Source organism: Zeus faber (assembly GCF_960531495.2).
Source record: "Zeus faber genome assembly, chromosome: 4".
Lineage (NCBI taxonomy): Eukaryota > Metazoa > Chordata > Actinopteri > Zeiformes > Zeidae > Zeus > Zeus faber.
Genome location: NC_137191.1, coordinates 14,268,071 through 14,285,195, shown reverse-complemented (window position 1 = coordinate 14,285,195; position 17,125 = coordinate 14,268,071). Strand labels below are relative to the sequence as shown.

At 42.5% G+C, this 17,125-nt stretch overlaps 1 protein-coding gene across 1 annotated transcript in view; it reads left to right on the top strand.

The window, feature by feature from the left end:
- myo15ab (myosin XVAb) overlaps nucleotides 1-17,125 on the top strand; it is a gene marked incomplete at its 5' end in the record, with an annotated part of 51,383 nt that overhangs the window by 16,986 nt on the left and 17,272 nt on the right. The window contains 23 exons of the mRNA XM_079999437.1: nucleotides 62-185; nucleotides 287-382; nucleotides 492-623; nucleotides 1,695-1,820; nucleotides 2,531-2,608; nucleotides 2,794-2,945; nucleotides 5,039-5,084; nucleotides 5,311-5,435; nucleotides 6,176-6,293; nucleotides 7,307-7,482; nucleotides 7,690-7,774; nucleotides 7,897-7,929; nucleotides 8,063-8,144; nucleotides 8,401-8,531; nucleotides 8,634-8,729; nucleotides 9,042-9,170; nucleotides 11,717-11,823; nucleotides 12,189-12,367; nucleotides 12,814-12,886; nucleotides 14,437-14,628; nucleotides 14,778-14,857; nucleotides 15,094-15,167; nucleotides 16,852-16,978. Of these exons, the coding sequence (XP_079855563.1) occupies nucleotides 62-185; nucleotides 287-382; nucleotides 492-623; nucleotides 1,695-1,820; nucleotides 2,531-2,608; nucleotides 2,794-2,945; nucleotides 5,039-5,084; nucleotides 5,311-5,435; nucleotides 6,176-6,293; nucleotides 7,307-7,482; nucleotides 7,690-7,774; nucleotides 7,897-7,929; nucleotides 8,063-8,144; nucleotides 8,401-8,531; nucleotides 8,634-8,729; nucleotides 9,042-9,170; nucleotides 11,717-11,823; nucleotides 12,189-12,367; nucleotides 12,814-12,886; nucleotides 14,437-14,628; nucleotides 14,778-14,857; nucleotides 15,094-15,167; nucleotides 16,852-16,978 (2,561 nt within the window). The remainder of the gene's footprint in view (nucleotides 1-61; nucleotides 186-286; nucleotides 383-491; nucleotides 624-1,694; nucleotides 1,821-2,530; nucleotides 2,609-2,793; nucleotides 2,946-5,038; nucleotides 5,085-5,310; nucleotides 5,436-6,175; nucleotides 6,294-7,306; nucleotides 7,483-7,689; nucleotides 7,775-7,896; nucleotides 7,930-8,062; nucleotides 8,145-8,400; nucleotides 8,532-8,633; nucleotides 8,730-9,041; nucleotides 9,171-11,716; nucleotides 11,824-12,188; nucleotides 12,368-12,813; nucleotides 12,887-14,436; nucleotides 14,629-14,777; nucleotides 14,858-15,093; nucleotides 15,168-16,851; nucleotides 16,979-17,125) is intronic.

The window sequence follows — 17,125 nt, the reverse complement described above, 5'->3', positions numbered from 1 at the left end:
CATGTTCCCATAGAAACCCAGGTTTCTGTTTCTATAGCAACGCTGTTGTGTGTTTCCATAGAGACGCTGTTGCCAAGATCCTGTACTCACTGCTGTTCGGTTGGCTGACGGAGCGTATCAATGGACGCATCTACCCTCGCCACGAGGCCCTCTCTATCGGGATACTGGACATTTACGGCTTCGAGGTGAAGCCCCCTATTACCATCTGATCGCCCCGGTGCCCACTGGGTCCCATTGGACTAATGATTTTTCTCCGCCTTCCGGTCTAACGCTCTCCGCCCCTCAGGAGCTGCAGGTGAACAGTTTTGAGCAGCTGTGCATAAACTACGCCAACGAAACGCTGCAGTTCTACTTTAATAGGGTCATCTTCCAGGAAGAGCAGGTATATGTTTGCAGCACAGCTGCAAATGAATCCAACATGACCTTTTCATGGACTTACCCTGAGTCGTAAAGTCCATCTCGCAGAGCAATTGGTTTGGTCATGTCTTCAGGAGGAGTACATGCGAGAGCAGATCGAGTGGCAGCAGCAGCCCTTCAGCCACAACCAGGCCTGTCTGGACCTGATTGCTGCTAAGCCTCATGGCATACTGCGCATTCTGGATGACCAGAGCGGTTTTCCACAGGTACATCCACACCTTCCTCTGTCCGGCTCCCTGACGTTAAAACTACTTTTAAACACTTCAGCTTTTGAGATATGGAAATCACAAACAATGGAGAATAGAGTATTTTATAATAATAATATATTGTTTTAATAAAGACAAAGATTTGTTTAGTTGAAAGTGGTCTTCAAAAAAAATAGTAGCTCTGTGGAATGCAACCGTCATCAGAGCAGGTCACTAAGCAAATCCATTTTTTTTCACTGTGAATGTAAACGTAGGCTGCTGCATGACGGGTTCATTGGACGTCAACAAAGTGAATTGAGCACATAAGCAAATGTTCCGCCAAACCCATAAACACGCACACAGATACACACACTCATATATATATACAAATTATACACGGACTAAATCCTTTAATGCTTGAACATGCTCCAGATCTGAGGGAACCGAGTGGGCTGAGGGAGCAGAATACGCAAAGGTGAAGGGAAATCACACATGACGACAGCTCTATCCATTAATAGTTTAGATTTAATGTGAAGCCAAGATAGAAATGGAAATGATTTGACACACATACTTGTCTACCTGATTAGATGTTTTGAAGCCTACAATGTGAGCCGGAAGCCAGCAACATTGACTTCCCTGATCCATAGCTTCCCACATTCATACAGAGCTACATCACATTCCAGCTTATGGCCCACGTAACGCTGGATTTTGATGCTTCATTAAATCATGAACTGTGTGTGTGAGTCTACATGCTGCACAGAGTGAAGGCAATGTGTGTTAAAAATAGTACTGCCTTTAATCAGGTGGGCGGTTTATCATAAAAACAATAAATCTAAGTTAGCTCCATGGTTAAATGACAATGTTAACCAATTTGCAAATGTGTTCTATTTGTTTAAGAGAGTTTTTTTAGTCTTTTTTTACTTAGATCGCCCACATGGCATCCAACTGTTTTGTTCATTTTACTGCTCCCATTCTGTTTCCCAAGTCGTTGATATCAAATAAACCATATACTTTGGGAAGAGCATCTTAAGGTCTTGATCTCTCCTAATGATACTCTCATCTTCTTTAAATGGTTTCCATAATCATGGATAGGCAACAGACCACACCTTTCTTCAGAAGTGCCACTATCACCATGGTAACAACCCACTGTACGCCAGGCCAAAGATGCCCCTTCCAGAGTTCACCCTCAAACACTACGCAGGGAAGGTCACCTATCAGGTACACATGTGGATATTCTCTCTCTCTCTCTCTCTCTCTCTGTCTCTCTCTCTCTCTCTCTCTCTCTCTCTCTCTCTCTCTCCCTCTCTCTCGTGACATAGCGGTTACCAGTGTTACCGCTGTTATACGGTGTTTTCCGGCACACACAGATTGCATAATTTTCCCACCGCCCCCACAGTGGTTTTTCTTTAATAGAAATAAAGCACATTTAGTTGCTTTCCACGTGTCTGCACCCACGTTCGTCAAATTTAAAAGATCGAATTTGTAAAATACTAAGTTCGTTATCAATACTTAGTCGGACACTACAGAACTGAAAGTGGCTGCTTTGTGCGTGTGCAGCAGAGTCGCACCGTCTGCGGAGTCACATTTCACTTATCACGGGAGGAGAGTAGAGAAACAACGCTCCAGAAGACCCTGGATCGGGACCTTTCTCCCTCTACATGCGTCATTTGCGGCCGCGATCTCTGTCCACTGTTCGCCCCTGTCCTCTCAATGACACATTGAGAACATGGTGTTCTTATTTTAGATGTATTACAATAAAAGCAGCACCGTGCGTAACGGTAACACATTGTAAAATGTCCGGTAACACCGGTGTTGTCATGAGTTTATTCACCGGTGGGAAAAATTCCTCACCGTGGCATCCCCAATGTCACATCTATGGAGCTTCTAGTGTTGGTCTTCAAACATAAATGTTGGAATCTTCACTCCAGGTACAGAAGTTTCTGGATAAGAACTTTGACTGTGTTCGCCAGGATGTCCTCGAGCTCTTCATCCAGAGCAAGAACAGAGTGAGACGCCCACACTCCTCTTCCTCCTCTGAAAATATCACGGTGGTTTCTTATCACATTTCACGGTGTGTGTGTGTGTGTGTGTGTGTGTGTGTGTGTGTGTGTGTGTGTGTGTGTGTGTGTGTGTGTGTGTGTGTGTGTGTGTGTGTGTGTGTGTGTGTGTGTGTGTGTGTGTGTGTGTGTAGATGGTGTCCAACCTGTTCCTGAAGTATTCAGAGAGTGTGTCTCAGCAGCGCTCCAATATTCGGCACAGCAGCACGGCCCGTCGTCACCAAGCAAACACCGTCAGCGCTAAGTTTCAGAGCAGCTTACAGGAGCTCGTAGAGAAGATGGAGAGGTGGAGTAAATAAACTTCTGCTGCTTTTTGGCTTCTTCTTGATATGATTGGTATGACAATGTTATCCAGAACAGTGGGCTGTACTCCTACACTCCATTTGGTAAGAAATCAGCAGCAAAGTCCCAAGTAGGAAATTATAAATTGGAAACGATTTGGAAAATTAATTTTACAAATCACAAAGATATTCTTTTCTACTTGATGCAAACGGTGGCCCTGAGAGCCCAACGCACTGCAACTAAAGAAAACACATGCAAATTAAGAAAACATCTTGCGCAGCATTTATAAAATGCACTGCAAATCCAGACGTGTCGAACGAACTGCATAGCAAAACGCTTTGCAAATATGACAAACAGAACCGCATTAACGGAAAGCTCAGCACATTAACAGAAAACACAACTGGATTAACGAAAAACACAAGTGCATTAACGGAAAACACAACGGCATTATTGGAAAACAATTGCATTAACGGAAACCGCAAACGCATTAACAGAAAATAGAACCAGATAAACTGAAAACAGAACCACATTAACAGAAAACGCAAAACCACATTACGGGAGTGGCCACACTATTAAGGAAGTGGGCCACCATCTTTATCTGCAATACAATGCAATATAAATATGTGCAATTAATAAATAGAAAAAAATAATTTTATATCAATCTCAATTTTTATTTGAGCCATTTAAGTACGGTATTCAAGAGAAAACAGCTTCTACCGGCTCCGTGATAATGTGGTGTCGTTCGCAAACGATTCAGATCTTTTGGCCGAAAACGGGTATTCATTCGTAGGGACACACTCTCTCACTGAGTGAGTGCGTGTGAACGTGATCCTGAATCACGTTCACTCGCAACTGACCGAGAGCCCAACTGAAATGACTGATTTTCAGGAAGTGATTCATTTGAATTTGTTCACCCAAAAGATTTGGATCGTTTAGGAACGACACCACACTATCACAGAGCCAATAGAAGCTGTTTTCTCTGGAATATTGCACTTAGATGGCTGAAATAAAAACCTGTGTTTTCTTAAGTTGCAGTGCGTTGAGCTCTCAGGGCCACCGTAGATGCATATGATGAGTTGAGATTATTTTAATACAACTATACTGTATAACATAAACATAATATTATACCATATTAGTATATAAGTTATTCATGTGTTTCCAGGCCTCAACACAACATCTCTAATCATTTTTTTTTTAAATGTAATTACATGAGTAGATGGATATAATTTATATTCTTTTTTTAGCAACATACAGTATTTGTTCCTATGGTGACTTCACAAGTTATGCGAAAGCCAGCGTGCATCAGATTTTATCATCACAATACTCATTACAGGGATTTTCACTCTTTATTCATAGACAGTACGATATCTTATATATTTTAAATTGCTTGTTACGGTGGTAATAATGTTTGAGCTGCCCCGACTCCGAATTATCAGTCGGAAAGTGGAGCAGTCATTTTATTTTATTTTTGTCAGTCAGTGTGCATTACAATAACGGGATAAAATAGATAGAAGCTTACAAAATGCACAGGGATAACATTTCAATGAGGAATTATAAATGAGGGGAATCATAAATATATTTTTATATGTGTTAATCATCCGTGACAGGGACACGAGCACAGATGCGAACGCTGCTCCTTATGAACTGTATATATATATACACTATATAAACTGTATATACTATAAACACTATATACACTATATACTATATACACTATATGTACTACAGTATATACACTATATATACTATACACACTATATATACTGTATACACTATATAGACTGTAGATACTATATACTGTACTATATACACCATGTATACTATATACACTGTGTACATTTCCTGCAGTCTGTCAGTATTCACTACACTAGCGTTCACAATCACCAAGCCCCCTTAACACGGGTCCTCGCTTCTCGACTAATTTGCTTAATGAACTTGTCCTCGGAACAGAACTCGGTCATTAAGTGAGGAGTACCTGTATAACTATATAAAATGTTGACAAATTAGTGAAACGAATAATTCTTCGCTGTTCATCATTTTATTTACTCATTCAATAATTTGTCCATGTATTTAGTCACTGTGGTCTGTCTCTTGCAGGTGTAAACCCTATTTTGTGCGATGCATCAAGCCAAACCACCACAAGGTACATTGTGACGTTTTGCCTTGTGGGCTATGATCACTTGAGGTTTAAATATAAAATTTGCAGCTAATTGGTATTTCTGTGTGTGTGTGTGTGTGTGTGTGTGTGTGTGTGTGTGTGTGTGTGTGTGTGTGTGTGTGTGTGTGTGTGTGTGTGTGTGTGTGTGTGTGTGTGTGTGTGTGTGTGTGTGTGTGCGTGCGTGCGTGCGTGCGTGCGTGCGCGCGCATAGGAGCCCGGGGTGTTTGACATGGAGCTGGTCAGCACTCAGCTGCGTTACTGTGGCATCTTGGAGACGATTCACATTCGGAAGGAGGGCTATCCAATCAGAATGCACTTTCACACCTTTCTGTTCAGGTCGGCCTGGAATAAATGACGCCTTGTTTTGTCATTTAACATAGTGTATTTACATCTATTAGTCAGTGAGAAGAAATATTTTAACATAAAAGATAAGATAACATAAGATTTGAACACTTTGTGTTAGAGCAGCCGTAGTGCAAGTAAAAAACAAAATCTAATGTACAAATTTAACAGAAGTACAATTAAGAACTTAGTAGAGCAGGGAGTAGAACTTGTACTGTCTTTCATTTGTAAAAAAGGTTACATATTCTGCTGGTTCATCCTAACAGTCACATTCATACTGGAAGTCAAATTAAGACTGATAGTATGACACGTAGATCAATGAGGGAAACTAATGAAACAAAAGTGCTAATCTGTAATGAGGAAGGATTCCGTTAATGCTTTTTAATCTACCCTTGACAATTGGTTTAAGTAATTATTGAGCAGCAGGGGTGCAGCAGCCTGAGGATTTGCTTCCATTCCACTCTGACTGAAGACTGACGCTCGCACACCGTTATTTAGGACGCAGTATTATTAGTTTGCTTATTCGGAACGCATTCTCACACACACTAGCTCGTCACAGTAATTCACCAACGCACGGTGGGGGACACACTAAATCGACTAAACTGTGGGATTGACATTTGTTTCAATTTTGGATTCATATTTTACTCGTTGTAACTTGGTCATTGATTAAACACTTGGTCGTCATTATTATATGCGCTGTGTGTGTGTGCGTGTGTGTGTGTGTGCGTGCGTAGGTATAAAGCCCTGCTGTTCATGACGGATCTCCCTGCGGCGGATGGAGAGAGCTGTATCATTATGCTCCACAAGCTCTGTCCGGTCAAACAGGGGGCGTATCAGCTCGGAGTCACCAAAGTGAGCAAACACACAGACTCATACGTGCATGTGTAACAGGATATAATCCACTTTACTCCAATGCTCACATCCACTTTATTACACTCCATCCCTGAGGGAAATTACATTCTTTGCAGTAAGGACTACAATGGCTTACAATTTGGTTTAAAAATATATCTCGAATGCAAATGCACAAGTGCACACACACTTACATACAATCATAGGCACACAGATACACACATACACACATTTTAGGTTATCATTCAAACCTTTTCTTAAAGGAACAAACCTGTGAATTTGAAATAATATCGGTGTTATATGGGGTTGGTTCAAAGACTCTTCATTCCCTGCGGTTCCTTTACTTTAGCCTTTCACGCCTTATTCCTACAGCCAAAGGGTTTTGAACAATCTGTCCTTTTCTACATCATTACTCTCCAATCCAAAGTTTGTTCACGTGAGAGAAAATGAGAAAGTGGCAACCTGACAACACAATTACAAACATACCACCTTAGCAACCGGCACGTGTGTCGCTAGATTATGTGACTTTTCTGCTCGAAACATCAAGCGAAATCTCGTGACTTTTTTTGTTTTTGGGCTATCGGGTATATTTCATAAAGAAAATCGTTTTTGTTCTTTGTCATGGATATAAGGCGCTTATCACTTTCTGCACAGCCGCCACTCACAATGTGCGTTAGGACCTGACATTTCTTCTGCCATTCAGCTCGTGGTGTTCCTGCAAGCAAAGAAGAGAAGTGACCTCTAGAGTTAATTTGCATATGAGAGGAAAAAAAACCACTTGGATCAGGATTTACATCATAATGGGGCGATATAACAATTCATTTATAATTTTGTAACCTGTTTGTTACTGTGCAAAATAACATGTATATGTCAAGCCTCCTGTACCTTTGATTTACTGTATATGGAATATGTCTGAGTACATATCTCAAATGGGAGCAATTATGTATATTTGTGTATGTGATTTTCATGTTGTTTTGGGTTTTGCTCTTTTTTCCACACTCGTGCATGTGTTCTAGATTTTCTTAAAGGAGGAATTGTTTCAACTGTTGGAGGGCAAACGTGACCGGTTGCTGAACTTGGCGGCGATGACACTGCAGAGATACGTACGGATGTTTTTCGTCCGCAAGAACTTCCTCAAGTTCAAACTCCGCATGGTTCGGCTCCAAGCCCACGGCAGGGGCCACTTGGCCAGGTCATTTTATTCTTTATTGAACCAGACATTATCAGCATTTATTTCATATTTTATATTTTCACAAGCTTCCATTTCAGAAAAGATCCAATATCCAGTAGTAAGAAAACTGCCGGACAACCGGAGGGTGGAAGAGAGAATTTCCCTGTGAAGGAATTAACAAAATATGATGAAAAAAAACAACACATGTGGCCTGTTTCCCCTGAATAGGAAGAGGATTCTTCTGAGAAGGAAGCGTCTCATCAGGCTTCGCTCCATAGTACTGCTGATTGTCAATCGCCTGCGATACATGAGGGTATGTTGGCCTTGCTGTGCTTTTTGGTACGGGCGCTACGCCGTCGGGATATTTCCATGTTACAGGAAATGAATGGAGCGCCGAGCAATAAGTAAAACATGATGCTGTTTTCTTTCTGTCAGACAGTGCTGGAGCCCGCTAGGAAGGCAGAGGAGGTGAGTGGAAGTGAAATGGAAAAATGAAACAAGTCAGATGTAATAGCAGGGACGGCGACGGCGGCCATGTTTTGTGAAGGAACAGTAATGAAGTTAGCGTGGCGCCCTGTGTTGTTTTTTTTTTTTTTTGAAGGATCGCATTAACAGAGAAGTGGTGAATGTGACAACGTTGCCTATCCCTGCTGAGCTGGCAACCCTGCTGCGCGCCGCATCAGGTGTGACAGATGCTGTGCACACACACACACACACACACACACACACACACACATCTTTGGTAGCCAGATATTTTACTGATATCAGTTTATTCATGGGAAAGCTTGTTTGTTTTTGTTTGTAATTCTATATCCTGGTGTGTGTGTGTGTGTGTGTGTGTGTGTGTGTGTGTGTGTGTGTGTGTGTGTGTGTGTGTGTGTGTGTGTGTGTGTGTGTGTGTGTGTGTGTGTGTGTGTGTGTGTGCGTGCGTGCGTGCAGGTGGGGAAGAGCTCCACTCAGACTGCTTGGCCTTGGTCCAGGCTCCCAAGGTTCAGGTTGATCCTCAGCTGACCCTGCCATTAGACATCAACAGCTACCTCATCACTCACTACATACGGGCCATATTCAGGGTAGGGATTCCTGTACACACACTATAATACAGTGTGTACGCTGAGTGCTCCCCCTTCATCCTGTGTGGGCGAGTGGTTCTGAGAAGTGTGTCCCCACTGTAGGAGCCGTTGTTTGGGATGCTGACGGCCCCCTTGGAGAACTCCTTGACCAGAATGGATGAGGAGTTGAAACAAGAAGCCCTGGATGTTTTTATTCTGGTAAACAGGCACGCACACACAAGACCGGGCACGGATACACACAAAAAAGTGATCCAAATAATATGCATTCTGCACATGCACACAATCATGTGTATGGAGCCTGATCAAAGTAGCTCCTGGTTGAGAAACATTTTTTAAACACATTTATTTGAGTGTATTTTATAACCGTACCTGCATACTCCAAGGAGAGCCTAAGCACTTATATGAAAGATTCAGCTGTGGTTTCCTAGTCGTCAGAAAGCCCTGAGGCAAACCTCCAGGCTGTTTGTCTTCGCTCTGATTCAGATGGTAACTGTGTTGAACTTGTTCAAGATACTAAGGTTTATGGGTGATCCTGATCTGAATGGAGCTCAGGAGAACCTGTTTGGGAACTACATCATCCAGAGGGGACTGGCCAACCCCAGTCTCCGAGACGAAATCCTGGCTCAGGTAGCCAACCAGGTAAGATCTAGACCCTGTTTAGCAGGGATTTTCAACTTGTGGACCATGGACCCCTAATGGTCCACGATAGTACTTCACGTGGGCCGCCAAATTATTGGCAAAACATACATATTTAATGAAATTGTTATTTCATAAGATTTTTAAGAACAAACTGTATTTCATAATGTTTAACCCTCTGGAGTCCCTGCTGAATTCAGAGAAGCCTTGTGATTTTGGTACGGTCTGATGTTTATCTAAATATAATCAACTTAACACACTCTTAACCCAAAGTGGTTGATATATCTACAGTATATGAAGGAAAATCACAGCTACATTGATATGCCGTAAACAGTTTGTCAGTTATATTATGCAGCTTTTAGATAGATCTGAAAAACACAAGATATAAGGAGTATGTTTTTTTATTTTGTGTTGCCGCCAGAAACGTTGTCGTAGTGCACACTAGAATACATTGACGAACTGTTTTGTCACAACAAAAGTTGTTCATCAAGGTCTTGGGTATATAATGAAGTCAAAATAGTTGATCAAATCTGACGTCTAAATAGGTAAAAACAAGGTTTTATCATAACTGCTCACAACTTTATTTCAGTTGACCCCAAGGTGTGAAATGGGCCATTAGCTAATGACCTAAAAATTCATAACCTCCTGGTGGGGGCCATTAGAGGTGTGGATCTGCATCAGGCGGGGCCCTTCTCTCTCAGACAAAGGAATGAGGCTGTAGGCTAGTGGGAGTGGGGAGAGTGAGCAATGCAAGAAACGTAAGAAATGTTTTTAGTTTTGAAAGATTTATTGAAAACGTCACACAAACTATATACAAAAACTCCAAAAAATGTTTTTAGGCAATAGGGGAGAAGAGCAACTCTTGAACCAACAATCACGTTCAAGTCAAATCAAAATTTGAATTCATGAACAAAATATATATTTAGAGGAGTAGGCGCATGCGGTCTTGGCCTGCTAGCTGGTGCAGGTGCAAGATGATTTTCTGTGGCAGCTTGTAGAGGTGCTCTGATACTGTAAAAACGAGTTTAAAAAATGTGTAAGGAAATGTGATATTTACATCAGACATATATCTACAGACTACATACGTCACGCCAGGCAGGGGGATACCACATACTACATACAGCTCACCAGCTTATAGACTGCATACACATACACACACACACACACACACACACACACACACACACACACACACACACACACACACACACACACACACACACACACACACACACACACACATTCAGTGCAAATTCATTGGAAAACATACCTTGTCACTGTAACCATAAGTAAAACAAAAAGGTTGTAGGACACCGGCTAGGGCTAAGTGGAGAGGAGAGCAGAGCTGCATAAAGGCTGCGTGCTACTGTTTTCAGCTATCGCCTGGATGTTCTGTACAACGCTAAGCTTGCTTAGCAAAAGAAAAATCCCATCTCTTTACCCTGTGGCCACCGCCGGTAACGTTAGCTATCTTGACAGTGTTATCGTCATGTAACTTACTCATCATCAGGTACTGGGTCATCAGCTGGGTCAATTCTCAATTCAAAATTCTGTCTTTCTTTCTCAGTATTAAGACATGATGATTTAACGAATCCGCACACATCACACTGGCGCAGGGCTGCGACTGGGTCACCGCGGGCCGCGCGTTATCATACAAAGCGGCATCAGGGCTGAATGGAAAGGATGTGGATTTGGGCGCCCTAGTCCATTGACTTGATAAATAAATGTTGGTTTGGAAAGGCAGATAGAGAGAACAAATGCAAGGTCTAACTTAATGCCAAATCGAACCTAATTTAATAATTGCGGGGGCAATTCTCAACCCCAGAGGGTTAAAGAGTAATTGCGGCCCTTCTGCACTGCCACTGCCACACGCCACCCGAGTGGTGCTTTCAGGGCCCTCCGACGCAGAGAAACAGACAGAGATTTTACAAACACAGCAGTTTATTGTAGAAGGTGGCAAGATGTAACAAGCCTGGAGCAGATGGACTGATGTCATGACAGAGGCTCTCCCCGTGTGTGTGTGTGTGTGTGTGTGTGTGTGTGTGTGTGTGTGTGTGTGTGTGTGTGTGTGTGTGTGTGTGTGTGTGTGTGTGTGTGTGTGTGTGTGTGTGTGTGTGTGTGTGTGTGTGTGTGTGTCTGTGTCCCTTTACCTGTTGCTCATTGATTGCTCTGACCAGCAACCCTGATCCCAGGCCTAATTACCTAGACCCAAGACCGGTGTTTCTGCTTAAACCACACCACCCTGTCACCACAGTCATTTCATTGTATTTTCCTTTAAAATGTAAAGCTGGACACTCCACCCCTGTGCTTGTTTGTGCGGTGATCCTTTTAGGATTAAAATATCTAAGCTCACGAACGTGGCCGTCTCACATGTTACTCGTGGCTGAATGTGGGCCGGCAAAGCATTTTGGAGATTTCCAAACGAGTGAGAAAAGGACGGGAACCCGCCCTCCCAGAGAGCAGCATTCCGCAAAACTGCACAATTTATGTATACCCATCCTGTCGAGTCTTTTTCGCGTTCTTGCTTCCATCTTCCCCTCCTCGGCCAGGTCTGGAGGAACCCGAACGTTCTCAACTCGGAGCGCGGCTGGCTCCTCCTGTCTGCCTGTCTCTCCGCCTTCCTGCCCTCTCAAAGGCTGGCCAAGTACCTCCTCAAGTAAGACACACACCGACCGAAATCTGCTGACATTACATGAAGTATTCAACGCTGACGCGTCACGCGATGGGTCACGGTCTCATTTTGTTGACGTTATTACAGCGATATGAAAGAAAAAACCTGTAGTTTGAGGCAAAGTGGAAAAGGGTTCGACTTCGGGAATTTATTTTCAAACCTTGACTCCAGCTTTTGTGCAGCGTTTATCCTTGGTGGTGTAATATTTCGGTTTTCATTGCTAAAAAGAAAACGTCTATTAAATGGTCACTCATGTACAGTGAAATTGAGACTCTTAGGGAGTACACAACGTACCTATACACTTATCATACTTATCACACTTATCACATCTTACTGTATTATTTTTTCAGGTTTGTGTCTGACTATGGACCGGAGGGCAATGAGTGTGTCTGTCAGCACCGCCTGATCCAGGCCCTGCGGCGGCTCAGTGTAGGACCAGAATATTCCCGCACCTACCCGCCCTGTCTGCTGGAGTGGACTGCCAACCGCAAGAGAGCTCACACTGTGCTGCACATCCACTGCTTTGATGGTTTGGATCTTTTTTTTTTTTTCTTCTAATATGCCCGCCAGCCTCTTGGGAACCCTTCTGAGGATTAAGCAACACCTGATACTCACTGTGTGTGTGCGTGTGCGTGCGTGCGTCGTGATGGAGGGAGCATTCACCATCCGTGGGGAGAAATTATCACCGTGCCAAAACATACTTAGTGTGGAGGGATACTTGAGAAGTTTGGGATGAGGAAAAAGGGAATAGAGCCACTGCTGGGGGCTAAATCAAAAAAAAAAAAGCTGTGAGTTTCAACAGTGTGTGTATATGTGTGGGTGGATGTGTGCGTATTTGGAATGCTGGGGGATGGAGAGATTGTAACAACTACTTTCACCCGGAGCTAAAAATATGATGCGGTGGCCAAATGAAAGCCCTCATAACATTTCAGTCGGAGAACAGCTTCTGTTTACATGTTGTCCTCTGTCTTCCAGGTGTATCCTTCCTGTGTCCTCTTCACTCCTGGACGACCGGAGAGGATCTAGCCAAGGACATCTTACAACACAGGTCTTTAATAAACCTGCACTTACTCAAAAAGCTGTCTTAGAGGCTTACTGGACATGACCTTTAATAATATTGGAATTGGATAATAAAATAGCCAATTCCAATCACTACTTTACAGCAGTGAAAGTCAGTGTTGATAAGATAGATGCATAAATAAAATTATAGATAGATGGATGGATAGATATACTGTAGATAGATTGATACTTTATTAATCGCTAAAGGAAATTGTAATGTCGCAGCAACTCACATCAAAAAACAATAGGCAGTAATACTTACAAACAATAGAACAAAAATATAAAAATGTAAGGTGTCAATATCGGGAATGTCAATAATGGGGGGAAAAATGAAAGCTACAATAAACCTCACAGTTAACTGTACAAGGTAAAATCTGGCAGGATAATGGAAAATAAACCTGACATTTGGAAAATGTAGGCAAGTGTTACACAACAAAATCAATAATAAATATAGCTGCAGGCAGCAATACACAGGGTCCAGTTTATTTGTTTTAGGTACGTGTTCCAGTTTCTTTTGGTTTCTGTGAAATGCATCACAATTTACGAAACTTACAAACATCGCGGAGTTACGTCCATGTTTCTGCCGTTCAGTTTGAATATTCCCGAAGAACAGTGTTTTAAGAATTAAGATCAATTCCAATTGTTTGTGCAATCTGACACGAGTGACAAGTTTTGGTTTCAAATATCACTTGAGTTCATTTTGTCAGTCAAGCACGACCAGCTGAATATTTGGGGTCAAAGTTGTTCGGTTTTTCAATAATATCCGTTGCCTATGTGGATCAATTTGGATGAAACTTAAACCACGAGATGCCTGTGACATAGCGTTTGAAACGACACCTTAACTGTGTTCGTAGATTACGTCATTGTTGTGTTCCAGATACTTTTAGCAGGGTTTGGACATTATTTGCTGTTTAATGCATTGGACCGTGTCTGCGATATTGGTCAAATTTGGTCGGCTTTTCACTAATTTCTGCTCCTTATGTGGATCGATTTCGATGAAACTTTAATCACGAGGTGTTTGTGACATACCAGTTCAAACGAGACGTGAACCGCGTTTGCAGCTTCTGCCGTTCTTCTCTTTCAAATAGTTTTCAATTTCAAAATTCAGAGAATTTTCCTGGAATATTATCAATAAGGTTCAGTATCAATATAATAACACAATACGATCACTCAGCAACTCTCCTGTCTCAAATACCCATTTTGAGACCACGACAAAGTAGCTGGGACATTTTTGGGTGGCTCTATGGTGATATTTTTGTGCTGAAGATGAAACTAATAGGGAGTCATTAATATTTGCACCTTCATTTTAAAGTCCCAGTGAGACCGAAATGTCTATGGTGATGCAGACATAGGTAATAAACGCATGTAAATTTAGCTCAGAGGCCTCCTGCTAAGACAAGAATGAACCTGAAAACATGGCCCAGTTTGTCTTTTTAAAAGTGCTAAAAAAAAATTCTGCTTATGTTAATTGCACGTTTGTGTTATGTGTTTAGTTATGTGTGACTTGTGTGTGTCTTCTGTGTATGTGTGTGCCTCCAGGGGTTTGTTAGAAGGCCAGCGAGGCTGGTCGGTGCTGCTGAAGGAGGCGGCCCAGTGGGTGGAGCTGGAGGGATCCGACTACATGCTGGACCTGATGTCTGACCTGGAACTGTCAGCTGACTTCCCTAAACACAGTAGCTACTTCATCATCTCCGCTCAGGACCCAGCGAGGGTCCGGCCCAACGCCAGCATGTGAGACACACAGACACACACACACACACACACACACACACACACACACACACGCATACACATACACATAGCAAAACTATGAAAAATGCTGCATTGGATACAAAACAATTGACCGTTAATGATTTTCTTGTTCCTTTGATAAACTAAAGAAGCCTATTGGGAAGTGGATTTGATTTGAATGATGCTGCACCTTCGGCCTTACAGGGCTTTGCAGGACTGTGCATCCAAGGTAAATCGCTGCACAGACAAACACACACACACACACACACACACACACACACACACACATACTTGCGCACACACACACTTAATATGTAAGTGCTTACACAAGTGCACACATTCACCCAAACACTGTGGCGTAGTTTTGTGTGACTGTACAATGAGGTTGTTGTTTTCTTTTCCTCTCTCTTCTTCTCTTTCCACACCCTCTCTGTCCTTGTCTCTCCATCCCTCTTCTCTTTGCAGACTTGGAGCCTCAGCGAGGGATGGATAACTATCTTGATAGCCTGTTTGACCCTGTGCTGTCTGATAAGAATGGAGTACATAAAAATACACAAACACACACACACACACACACACACACACACACACACACACAAACACAAACATGCAGACACAAAACACACGCAAGGAGAAACACGTCTACAAATCATTACAAGTGCACTTACACAATTTTTTTAATATATATATATATATATATAATTATTTTTATTATTTTATTTTTATTTTTTATTGTGTTTTATATATATATATATATATATATATATATATATATATATATATATATATATATATTTATTTATTTATTTATTTATTATTATTTTTTCCTAAAAATAAATAATAAATTATTACAGGGGCAGTAGCGCAGGTCATCTAGTAAGCAGAAGGTTGCCAGTTCAATCCCAAGCTCCTCCTGGTAGCGTGCTGATGTGTCCTTGAGCAACTAACTAACTGCTCCTCAGGTGCCTCTATATGGCAGCCTACTGCTCCTAGATACATTGGCTCCTAGGATGGGTAAATGCAGAGAAATTGCAAATTTCCCTGTCGTGGGACTGATAAGGGTATACTATAAAAAACATACTTGGACTCTATTGTAGGCTCCAGTATTCACTTGTTATTTGTGGATGGAGAAATGTATTTGTTCCATTTGATGTAGATTTTTCCATTTGTATTTATTTTATTATTCTTATTTGTGAATTGTGAATTCCTTCCATATTAGTCGCAGGGTTCTGGGTTCTGGGTTCTACGGAAGCCATGTCTTTTGACAGACACTTCTTTCTGCTGTGAGATTCACATGCAGACCTCACAGCCTCGGCTTGTCAAATCTTCCCTTTAACAGATTAGACCGGCGAGTGTAAGCGACTCTGTCTTTGTGACGGTAAATTAATGTAGCCAATATGAGCCGTGTCAAACTGATCACAGGGCTTTTAACTCATGTATCGTTATGCTGTTAGAGGGGCAAATGCCACATACGATAAAATAGGTATAGGCCGTCAGCGCTGAATACAACAATCACCCAGGATATATATTATTAGTGACAGCGACATCTTAGTATCTGCCACGCACAGCCGATCGGACAGACGTTTGCTCTGCGAGATCTCTCAGTATCGACACAGGACGATGATGCAGAGAATGTCAGACGAGCCGGGTCCGTCAGTATTCAGCCCGGCCACTGATGTAATGAATGTAAGCCATGCTATCGGATGTGGCCGACAGGAATTAGCATGTATCAGATGTGTTCTACAGTCCTCGCCCGCCCAGCAACCTATTACGTTACCCAGTTACCGTAACTGTCAGAGAGACCAGATCGCCACGGTGATTTCCCACCCGGGCAACGCATCAGATCTGCTTACGAGGAACTGACACTCTGGCAAATGAAGGGCTTACTATTTAATGAGACACTGTCTCCATTGCACAAATACACACATAATCACACCAAATACACACATAATCACACGCACACACGACCTGTGGGTATCAGTCTTCTGATCTGATGCAGGGTTCACATATTTTAAAATACACAGTCTTTGCTTTGTGGTTGTCTGTCCGTGTTTGTTTATGTTTGTGTCTCTTCCACTCACTCACACAAACATACAGACAGAAGTCACACATGCAATCGCATTCTGTGATTAGCCGTTATCCACTTGCTTTTGCTCCTATGCTTTGATTTCATTATTGGATGTATTTACACCTTCTGCTCCCTCTGCCCCGTCCTTGGACAAGGAGGAGGAATCTGCTGCGTCTTTGACCTCTAGGATGCGGGGGGCCGGTGGAGTCAGAGGAGGAGGAGGAGGGTGGGGTGACGAGGAGCCCAGACAGAGCCCCTACTCCCCCCCACCCCCGCCTGGAGGTCAGCACCACACACTGGCAAGGGTGTTTCAAAAAAAATCTATCTGGTGCAATCCCATACATTTGTTTAAATCACACCGTGTGTGTGTGTGTGTGTGTGTGTGTGTGTGTGTGTGTGTGTGTGTGTGTGTGTGTGTGTGTGTGTGTG